This window comes from Hypomesus nipponensis, chromosome 2 (assembly GCF_054491055.1).
Source record: "Hypomesus nipponensis isolate SF chromosome 2, ASM5449105v1, whole genome shotgun sequence".
Taxonomy (NCBI): domain Eukaryota; kingdom Metazoa; phylum Chordata; class Actinopteri; order Osmeriformes; family Osmeridae; genus Hypomesus; species Hypomesus nipponensis.
In genome coordinates, this window is record NC_140362.1 from 13,808,422 (window position 1) to 13,820,222 (window position 11,801).

An 11,801-nucleotide genomic window follows, 5' to 3' on the forward strand; every position below is an offset into this window, starting at 1 on the left:
GAATTTGTTTTATATTTAATTTATTTAAAATGGAACAACTTGGTAAACAGGGGATTTTTTTCAAATATTGTACAATATCACTCTTCAACAAGGGTATACAACACTGTTTTACTAAACCGTCGATGATCGTATCTAACACTTTATTCTGTTTATGAATTTAATAACTGTTTGCTTGTTTACAACTTCCTTAAATTAATTGTGGATTATCATTTTTTTTCTTCAAAGTATAACTTGCTTCCGCAAAAGTGCAATTCAAGAACGCGAAAATCAGAAAGTTCATTTTCCAAAATAAGTTTAACATTTAGGGCTTATACATTTATACAACTGACTTCTCGTTGGATTTTTCTTGCCTTTCTATAACCGTTTTAAAGTGCAAATGACCTCCTTTTGGGATTCAAAACCAAACATTTAATGTAGAAACATGCACCAATAGCAGATGCTCCAATGGCCTGCTAGCCCGTTGCCCTGTGGCGGCAAGCTCCTAATGAACAGATTCCATGAATACAGTTATGATCCGGATTAACGTCCAATCATTATACGGTTTTCAGGAAGAAAAAAAATGCATTACGTTCAAGAGCTTTTAAAACATAAATATATTTAGTCACAGGAAACAGACATAAATTACACATACACCTGCACAGGAAGTCTGTTGCCATTTTAAAAACAATTACACTTAATTTCTGTTTATTTCAGTTAATCAGTATTTTTACTGGACTCCTGGTCGCTCTGCTCGTCGGTGAAGCACACGTCTACATCACTGTCATTGTCACTCTTGTGCTCCTCTTGGTCGTCAAAAATTCCTTCTGTTTTGTCCTCAGTCTTTTTGATGGTTTGCCCTGGATGCCGTGATTTCACGTGACGTTCCAGATCTCTCCGACGCACGAGCACCTTTCCACAGAACTCACACCTGTAGGGCGTGTTACCTTCCGCGTGCAGGCGGATGTGCTTGTTCAGGTTGCTTGGATCACCGAAGGGCCGGAAACAAACTTTGCACTTAAGGGGTTTATACCCTGTGTGAGTTCTCATGTGAATCTTGAGACCGTATTTCCTTGAGTACAGCTTCCCACAGTACAGACACAGGTGTCCCTTTTTGGGTTTGCCCGAGCTGGCGTTGGCGCCGGGCAGAGTGTCCAGTCTGGCCCTATTCTTCTCCACAGTGATCTCCGACAGTTGTTGGGTGTGCATGGCTATCTCCCTGTCAATGTTAGTTATGGAGCCTATATCCTGGTTCAGAGTCGGAGTCCCAAAGTAGGACATGGACTCTGGGTATTTCAGGAGGTTACTAAAGTGGAATTTTAGTGGGTAATACGGTGAGCTATAGAGCAATTCGCCGTTATATACCGTGAAGGGCATGAGAGGAATGTTACAGTCCCCACCATACGGTTTGACGCCATCGAACTGAGGGAGAGAGAACCGTTCAAAATGGAGTCCCGATGGCATCTGGGGGTAGCGGGACGGGGACAGCCCCGAGTGCATGCGGCTTTCCACGTGCTTGAAAGCGGAGGTCTCCTCAAAATGCGGCATTAACGGGAATCCGCGAATGCCGTTGCCGCATGGCACTACCGGGGATGTGGAGTCCATTGGGTGGACACATTTGGGAGGATGATTTCCAGTCAAAGGTTCGTTAAGGACTCGCGTCGATTTCATGTTCCCAAGCAGTTTACTGAAGCCTAGTGTGGTATGTTTTCCGTTGGGTTCTTCTCTGGAGAGCTCCGCCGCTGGGGCTTTGGAGAGGCCCATGGGCTTGAAGGCAGAGCGCACGCCGGGATGGAAGCCCATGTTACTCAGCACAGATGAAGTCGCACCCAGGCCCAGCAAGTGTCCGTGGTTCCGGGCCGAGGCCACACTCATGTCCAGAGCCCTGTCCTGTTCTTCCGCGCTGCCTTTCTTAGACACCCCCGCCTTTGTGAGGAATGGTAAGGAGGACACGGCGCGCCGGGAGTCAGAGATGGAGGTGTTGTGTCCGTTCCGGGGCGAGGCCGAAGTGTTGGGAATGTCCCCAGACTTCGGTGACCGGCTAAAACTTTCCGTACCCCGGGCCTGTTCAGTGCTTACGAACCCCCGTCCATTGCTCAGGGCGCAGTGGAAGTGAACATGTGCCTTCAGAGTGTTGGGGTATTTGAATATTCTCCAGCAGTACCAGCAGATATAACGTTCCTCACCTGAGAAGAAAGAGGAAAAGCAGGAGGTCATTAAATGGTGGGGGTACCGTTAACACACATTCATATGTCATTGCCTGTGTTTTTTAAGTAGGCGACGAACATAGTATTCAGCTTTCATCCTTAACCGTTAGTAAAGCAGGTATGTAAGGATGGAGTCTATTATATCGCGAAGGCATACTCCATCAAGCCTGGGCGGGGACAACGGTTTAACAATGTGGGGTCAATTATATAGATGTAATGATTTTGTAATCTTTATGGGCAGTTGTTTATTATCGCCATCAAAAGAGCAAAACGCCCTGTCCAATCTGGCGCTCGGAGCCGGTTTCTGAATGGATACTTTCTCTGGTCTTTTTCCCGTGGAAGTGACAGCAGCTGTTGCTTGAAATCGCAAGTCTGCAGAAACAATGGCGCGGGCCCATCTGTTGACGCCACATAATAGGAAGCGTATGTCAAGGAGCGCGCGGTGCATTGGCCGGAGTGCAGAGAACACAGGGCCATCGCCGCAAATCAGGGCAATATACATCCACATAAAAGTTACCATTCATTAGGCAACAATACCCTGTGTAGGCTGCTAATTTACCGTAAAGCACCTTTTTGAATTGATATGCTTTTGAATACATGAATATTAACGGTGCAATGACATTTGTTAACCCCTGTCCTAGGCTGCATTCGTACCGCCTGCTTTGATGGTGTCTGAGACACCCATCTCCATCAGTGTAATTACTGTCATGACGTATTCCGAAATGTTATGTTTTTTTAAATAGATACGCTACCTGTTTGTTTTTTTGTTGATAGGCTATTAGGCTACAGGTAAATTAATTGTCTGTTTTCTTGTCGATAGAAGACAGCCTAGTCTATCTTAATCAGTTCAAATTGAACTAATGTATGACTAAATATAAATGTCAACTACATATCGAATTGCCCTGCAGAGCATCCATTCCCAGTATCCAATGGACATAATCCAATTACTGTAGAACAGGATCATATCGCTGGTGACCGCAAAGGATTAAACTATAAGGCGTCGAGGGCACTAACACTACCCAGATTGATTTTAATTTGGTTTGCAGTAGACCTTACTCAGGTGCAATAACATATTGCCATATCAACTAAGGTAGTAGGCCCAATAGTAGCCTAATACAGTCTGAAATTATGAATGTTATAATCAGTCTATTTTATTTATATGATCATCAATACTGTGGTTATTGTTTTGTTGTTATTGTCCTTGACAGTTATTATTGTAAGCCTGTTGCAATTTTTCCATGCTTTTTATTGTTTCATTAAGATGTGTTTTCACTTTACTTCTTCACAGGCTATAATAAAACCCTCACAAATTCAATAAAACAAACGGATTGAATCATCTTAAGTAAAACCAATAAATCTGTCTGCAATCGAAAAGTGTGCTCTGGGGATGCAAATGTCGACCATTGAAGAAGAGAAGGCTCCAGTCACAGTAATTGGTTCTACCGGCTCAGCACAGTGGTGCACGATATCGACTGCATAACCGAGCAATGATGGCACTTTCAGAATGTCAATGACGCTGTGGAATCCCAGTTTAACTGTATCAAAAGTTTTATTAGACTATTTCTTCAAATGTCAGGCGAGTGGCGATCATAATCTGATTGATGTTTCCAAACAACTGATTTCTGAAGTGGGGTGAAATGGTGCCTAGTTTACCTTTTTCGTCATGAGTTGGCGTGGCACTGGTGGGGATGTCATACCACTGGGCCAGGGGGTTGGAGTACCACACACTCAGCTCCTCGCCCGAAGGGATCTCCCGCAGCACCCGATAGAAGATCTGCAGAACCAGGCCGTGTGAGCTTGCATAAGCCTCCGCAGTAGCTTTTTAACATTTCATCACAGAATGTGAACTCGGTAGACAATGTGTCACATAGGCTATGAGTCTTTCTGCATGGTGTGGATTATGTGTTGTGCCACTCATGTTGTTTGTTTGTTGGTTGATTGTCTACTGATGTCTAATTTAGTCCAGCAAAGACAATAAGCATAAATAAACATGCGATTTATTTAAACAGAATTGAGGGGCCTACCTGTCCACCAGGGAGGTCTGCGACTGCCTCGAGATTCTGCTCCTGACTGTTCCTGGCAGCTCGAATAAACCCAATCCAGTCCGATACTTGACAACCGTTCTCGTCCAGGAATTCACCTCTTTGCAGCCGAATCTAACAAAAATGTAAACAATGTTTGGCATTATAATTATAGAACTACAATTTATGGACACATATCTTATATTTTCACACGGTCATGACCGCATAAGACCGACAAAAAAATCAGTTCAGTCAAATCATATTTCTATTCGCCTAGGCTATCTATTTCTTAACGACACGCTTGTTTGCCTTCTGCAAATAGTTTTTTATGTTATTTTCGTAAGAAGTTGTAATCTATGTTTTTTATTGGACAAATATTGACATGGTCAATTATGCAACTTTTAATAACATTTAATTGCAGAAAGTCCTGTTGTTTATGTAAATTGTTGTCTGAAACATGGAGGTGTGCCCATAACCCTAACGCGTTTAATGTGTCTTTATCCGCCCCGTTGGGCAGCAGTGATAATTCTCTAAGGAGAATGACACATAATTGAGTTGATATGGGAAACGAATTTGAGGAGTGTCAAAGCGTTTCTAAACTGTTCAAGCAAATTAAAGACTGAAGCATGACATTTGACACGGAGATTGCACCTGATGATCGCCTACAGCCGGAGGCCATGCATTTAACTGCATCAATCACAGATGTAGACAGCTGAAGAACACGATGGTGTATTTATAAGGTTGTTATAGTGCAGTTAGAAATGCATTTAAGACCATGTAAATAAATCCGCAAATAATTTTTGTTTTTGTTGGGCACAAACAGAATACGGCTAGGCTATAAATGCACATGCATTCAAATAGGCTATCAATTTCATTTCGTTGTGGAATTGTGTGTTATCGAACAAACAAACGCAAACAACCATGGTCTTTAAAATGATAGTTTAGGACAATTTTTGTATAATTTGTGTCCAATTTAAGCATTTAAAATTGTCGTTTGTTTTTCTTAGCCTGGGGCTATTCTCTCTGTCCGCTGCATCTTTCCATGATTTACATTACAGTAAGATTAAATGTCTCATCAGAATATCTAGGCCAGCGGGCTGGGGGATTTGCGGCGCCAGGGCATGGATTCTGTAGCTTTCCTGGTCGGCCTATTAGGGTGGTTAAGTGAAGTCTCAAAGTGACAAGTCGTCCCACTAATATAGGCTAACTAAATTATTTCCAAACTTGACAGCATTAACCAATTAATAAATCAAGGCCCAATGAATTATGACAGGTCTGCATCCAAATATTAAAAAGAGCACCCCTTTCTATTTACCTGCCCTTGCAATTAGGCTGCTGTCCAGGAGACCAAGTACGTATAACAACGAATAAGGCACATTAAACTCACTTCTATAGATAACGAATATAATGACAGTGGGCCTAATATAATTGGCATAATTTCCCCCTATCGAATAAAGTACAATGTCATATTATTATAACACATGATGAAACGTTATTTTGGCAGGCTTTTTCTTTAAAATATTAAACTTATTCTGTTATAAGCAGAACAAACTCACAATTGACAAGCTCCTTCAAGACATATACCAAAAATGCCTAATTTGAAGATTAAATTCAGAGTATTGACCCATACTCTGTTCATCATCATCATCATAATAATAACAATAATAATAATAATAATAATAAATAGGGGAAATTGTTATTTACCTTTTTCTTTGATCCAACTTCCTTTCGATCAGACACGTACTTCCCTAGTTTGAAGACGCCCGGTACAGGTCCTATCCGCAGACCGGCTGGGATGCTGCAGTCTGCAAACACACTGAGAGTGGATGCCCGGCTGGCTTGCATGGCTGGCTCTGCGCGCGGTGAGATCTGAACCATGAAGACCAAACGGTGCTTGATTGAGGCAAGAAGAGTCACGTAGATGAGGACAGGCCAATCTCCGCCCGCGAAGTGACGTGGTGGCGTATGTGATCCGGCTTTTCTAAGGACAGGCTAGGTACCCCCTCGGCACATTAACGCGCAAGGACGAGCAAGTGCGCGCGGTGTGAGAGAGTTTGTCTCTGTGAGCAGCTGTGGAGAAAGCCAGGGCCGCCGTGGTCACATGGAGACTTTCCCTCACCCTCGCACATAATGAACTGCTCCAAAAACGGTCAAGAGACAATAGGCCAGCGACCTTCCCATCCCCAAAATCCAATTTGTCAAGGACAGAGAAAAGAGCGAGCAGAATCAAAGGTCTGTGGCGACCATTAATCCTCAGCATGTGGCTTTGTACCCCAGACAGTTCCGATATTTTAACTGACAAATCCACTGTATAATTTCTCCATAAATTCTCCCCTTTTTATTGTTCCTTTACAAACTAGTTTTTGGGAAATCAGTGACTACTTTAAATCTACTTGGCTGCCTTCTTTAAGGTTTATATACTTCAAAGCACTCCATCCTTTCCTCCCGGGAGCTTTGTACGTCCCTACTTGAACAAAGGCAACAGGAATGTTTGGAGGACTTGTTAACTTCTGTTGAGTCCCGGCGTGTGCCGGGTGGAGATCAGGCAGGTACTCCACGGGACAACCAGAAAAATAGCTACTGCTTTCAAAATAACCACCATCTTATCATTTCACACTTGTGGTTTTTTTTGTCACGACTTCAGTCAAGAGAGATCTGACACACAGACATAGCCTTTTGAGGCCTCAGTTGCACATTTTGTTATCAATTAATTTCGATGGTACATACATTTTTGCGTAAAAGCGGCATGTTGCACAGTTTCATAAATAAGCTATTTTTTACATATATGTTTTTATGCTATAGTTAGTTTTAAATTGTGAAATAAATTGTGTGCTATTTGATCATTTTGTAAAACAGAATTTTGCTTCATTTTGTAGCCTATATTATCAAAGTATTGTAGGCCTAAATGTTGTCTAATCCATAATGAATTTCAAGATATAGATTTTTGCCTATAACTGTTTTGGCTAATAGGTTAACGCACAGTGAGTATGCATTTAATTAAGTATAATGTAATTAAATACAATTGTAATTAAAAGTAGGCTAATTCATTTGGAAAAAATAGATAGATTGATAGATAGATACATAGATACAAAATAGATAGCCTACATACAAAATAGATACAGATACATTTTTATCTGTCTATATATATAGGCCTATATACATACAGTAGATACATACATACATACATACATACATACATACATACAGTAGATACATACATACATACATACATACATACATACATACATACATACATACATACATACATACATACATACATACGTACGTACATACGTACGTACATACATGTATGTATGTATGTATGTATGTATGTATCTAATGTATGTATATAGGCCTATATATATAGACAGATAAAAAAAATAGGTAGGAGTGATATGGTTTCATTTCAAATTGAGAACCATGGCATCCAGAGAGGGTGGGTATGATAGTAAATGGAGGTGAAAAGGGATTTGGGACTGGTGACAGTGGCTTTGTGACCGCCGATTCTTAAAGGAGTCCACTCCCTTTGATGTGGCTCGAAAAGAGTTCGACTTAGAGACAGAACAAGAAGCCGTGGGCGATAAATCCAAGCCATGAACATGTCCATCTAACCTCTGGCCCTGAGACTCTACCGTCTCTGCTTAACTGTAGATGGGGGGAGAGGGGGTCCCTCTCCGGCCACGTAAAGGTACCCCACTGCTCCATTCGAGGACCCTTCTCTTCTCTCCACTTCATCAGTCAAAGAGCGTGAACGACACGCGAACAATCTCGTCAATAGGCGGACGCAAAAGGCCGGCTGCGCTGGAGTTATTTATTAATGTTGCCATTTGTTGCTGGTTCCCATCCACCAGGGAATAACGGGTTCGGCCCCCAAAACCTCTCACACCAGCCGTGGCGACTCTCATTCTCGTCCTGTGGCTCAAAGTCTTCCCAGTTCTCTAAGTGAAATTAATTATTCTTCGAGAGGAAAAGAGACATGTCCTTTCTGTTCCCTAACCCGGGAGAAGCATGGGTGAATCCCATTCCAATGCGCGCACTGAAGCACAGTGAACAGTCAAAGGCTTGGTGTCAGAAGTGAAAGCAGTGTTCGGAGCAAATGGGATGGAAAATTAAATGAAATTAAATAGCTTGACCGGCGGTATTGTCTGGGTCTTTTTCAAAGACACATTAATTACATGGTCGCAGCTTTATTCCAGAACAATATTGCGGAGCCGGTCACAGCATTCCACGAGTTCTACCCTCTTAACGAACTTCCCGAGTCCTTAATTTAATTAAATAACAAACCGCTGAATAATTGGACCAGGGGAAGACGTTTTTATGGGAGCTGGCCTATTTCCACCTCTCCAGGTCTTCAGAGAAGAGTGCTATAGCTAACGCCTCTGTTTTACAATCCGGTCGATGTGGGGTTCTGATTTAACTGGTTGGCCCATAACGGGTCATGAATGCAGAAGAACAACCCGTCTGAAAGCAGCGAGGCTACAGGGCCCAATGCCCCACCAGGGAGCTCTATTCAGCCTCCTAAACTGCCTCAGGGAGCCCGGGTTCACCTCTCTCCTCCCGGAGTGTCTACAATGCACCACTCAAGACCCACGGAGCTCCCTGACAACACATTTTTTATGTCGACCATAAACTTTGCTCAGGCTCCTTTCAAACAGACAAGCCACCTCTCTTTCGCAAACTCCAAACAAAATGCTTTTTATTCAGATTTCCCACGAATTCATTTGGGTTAGTGTTTTCGCTACACCGTCATTGTCACGAGCTTCATATACACTATTGCTTTCTACAACAGGTGCATGGTTTCCCTGACGCACAGTATGCAGACAACAGAACAGTTGAGCAGGTGTTATCACAGTCGCAAAATGTTATTGGGGACGTCTATGTGTTATGAGGCAGAATCCCTAGTTTGGAATTTACACAAAAACTATTTTAGTATGATAGCCTAAATACCTAAATCCTATAGGCCTAATCCATATTGGCTTTGCTCACTTTACAGGCTATACAATGATTGAATTGTCCTTATTTCTAGGGTGTTTGTTTTCTGTCTAGGTCACCCAGTTACTTGTTATAATCGCACAATATCTCCACCTCACGGGAAGATTCTGGCCTGACAAAAGGGCGGACCAGCTGCTGTAGAAGTGCGGGTGGAACATTACCGAAGCGTTTGAATAGTAATGATGCTTGTATGGGAGTCCCACCAGATGACATGATTGGGATTTTAACCCAGACTAATATTCAAAATCACATTAGAGATTGGCGAAATGAGAGGCCGGTGATTCAACTCTGTTCATGCGTGCTCTTATTTTTAAATGCTCCCTTTTAAAGGTGGGCCGCTCCATTTCAGTATTCAAAGTCTTAACAAAGTTTGTGCCGGCTTTTGAGGCAAATTTCCCTAACTTTAACTCTGTCTTTTCGGTTGAGAAGACGCAGATAATGGGGCGTAAAGTTGTCTGAATTGAAATGTTTCGGTGTACCTTATAAATTCATACCTTTTCTCACTCGAGCGCTTCAGAATGAAACCGTCACTCTATTCGATTCTCTCTGCTGTCGAGCGCATTTAGCGCGAGCTCTATTTGTGAAGTTCATTCCTAGGCAAATGTATTCAGGGAGGGCTCTTGGTGAATAGCGCAGCGTGTCAGCCGATCCTAATTGGGATTTAGACACTTAAAACATATGCATGAAGTGACAGAAATTCACAAGTTTCAAAGAAGTCAAACTTTTGGCCCTAAACAATTCTAGTGCATGGGAAAACAGCTTGCTTCCTGCCCATAGGTCGTTTCTTGATGTAGGCCTATAGCAGCACATTCAATATGGGTAAGTAAATATAACCTATAAAATGCAGCGCGTGCCTACCACAGTAGGTGTACATATCTAGCATGACCAGAACTTACAAAATTGTAAATTTGCGATTAATGGACCAGAAATGTTTAAATAATTATCAAAATGTATCATTGACGTTTAAACTGATGTTTAGAATAATCAATTAGCATACAAAAGATTACATTATTTCTTAGATTAGAACATTTATAGATATTACATGTAAAATTAATAAAGACTATTCGTGCCTATATCCTTAATGTATTTGAGCTACATGTCTTGACATGGAACAATACCAGTGAGTGTGGAATTAAATCATATCAAAGCTTAATAAGTTACTGGTGTTTTTGCTGGTCTATAATTGGTCGTTTTGTCTATTTTGACCATAGGCTATTGTGGAATTAAAATGAGAAATACATTTAGCCTTTTTCTCAGACATTTGTAAAGATACGTTAGCCAAGTAATATAAGTAAAGGATTATACATTTCAAAAACAGAGACATTTATATAATGGTCTTTGATAACACGTCGATAAAGATTTCAACATAGGCGAGGTAGGCAGGCTATTCACCATTTGTCTATTTTGTTGCTACCAACACGTGGAGTGTTTCCCTCTTGACCAGGCGATGGAGCTGGATAACAGCACCATGGATAGCTCCCTGTTGTTGCCACATATTAACGGGGGTCGTGCCCTCAACCACTGGTCTTTATTGTGTCAGTTAATTATATTGATATTAGCCTACAAAATATTACTTTATACAGCAGATTTTTGTTATTTGTAAAAAAAAAAAAAGTATTTTATTTATTTATTTATTTATTTTCGTTTTATTTATATGGTCTGGCTCTCATTTAGCTTGGATGCACATTATAACATTCAACAGAATATCATCTAATGATGTGAATCAAGGCCAAACACGGTCTGAGAGGGTCTGGCAGATCCTCATTAGACTGAGAGTGACATTTCTGGGTTCGTTTTTTCTCAGAAATAAACAGAAAAAAGTCGCAAACGGACTAATTGCGCCTGCGTTTCGGGTGGAATGAGCTTGTGGAAATGACGGCCACGCGGGAACGGAATAATATTGATTAACACTGTACATGTCTGTGTTCAGTATCATCCGGATAATTGCTGTATTCAGATCGCAAAAAGGGTGTCATGTCAGCTGGACGGAGACAGATACGGTCATAATGATATCTATTGGCTAGTTTCTGTTACAATTTATAATGAGTGTCATACTTTTTCCGTTTCGGGGTCTGCACTCTCACTATTCTGCTCTGAAAATGGCTGTTACGGGAGAACAGTCGGCCTATTACGCCCAAAATAATTTTACAGATCAATATAGCCTAATATTATTTATATTTTTACAAATGCAGTGACATTTTCCAGATGCTTGCTTTACAAGGATCTGAAATTTAACATGTTATTTGGCCTGCTTGCTTCTTGAAAGGCATGTTGTCGTATTTATTTAGAATAAATTAACACCAAGATTATCTGGGTTAATCTTTAGTTTTATAGTAACGAAAATGTTTGTGTCTGGTAGTTTCTCACTTCAGTTGGAGTTATGTATGACCCCTGTCAATTCCATCGATCAATCACATCACTTCGATCAGATACACTTGCACTTGCATTTCTACATGTTGTTACCGTAAGTGTCTTGGTGTTGTGTAACTTCAGCAGCCCTGTCACCCGCCCGACCATTCCTCCCCAGCTGGGACGTTGAGTGTGTTTGGCAAACACTGACGAGATCCGATCGTTCCCGATCAGCCAAGGCCGGGGGAGGTGAGGA

General features: G+C 41.6%; 1 protein-coding gene across 1 annotated transcript; it reads right to left on the reverse strand.

Moving 5' to 3' along the window:
• Positions 1-693: 693 nt before the first annotated feature.
• Positions 694-6,082, reverse strand: prdm13 (PR domain containing 13). Its single transcript, XM_084670120.1, has 4 exons — positions 5,909-6,082; positions 4,208-4,339; positions 3,837-3,957; positions 694-2,162 (listed from the first exon to the last, which is right to left on the reverse strand). Exons 1-4 carry the CDS (start codon positions 6,080-6,082, stop codon positions 694-696), a joined length of 1,896 nt encoding a protein of 631 aa, XP_084526246.1.
• Between the last annotated feature and the right edge of the window lie 5,719 nt (positions 6,083-11,801).

Excerpts from the sequence above, each read along its gene's own strand:
- prdm13 (XM_084670120.1), bottom strand. The coding sequence starts at position 6,082 with ATGGTTCAGATCTCACCGCGCGCAGAGCCAGCCATGCAAGCCAGCCGG. Across the intron at positions 4,340-5,908 it reads AAGTTGGATCAAAGAAAAAG|ATTCGGCTGCAAAGAGGTGA; the intron begins GTAAATAACAAT and ends CATTTTTGTTAG. Across the intron at positions 3,958-4,207 it reads CAGACCTCCCTGGTGGACAG|ATCTTCTATCGGGTGCTGCG; the intron begins GTAGGCCCCTCA and ends CTGGTTCTGCAG.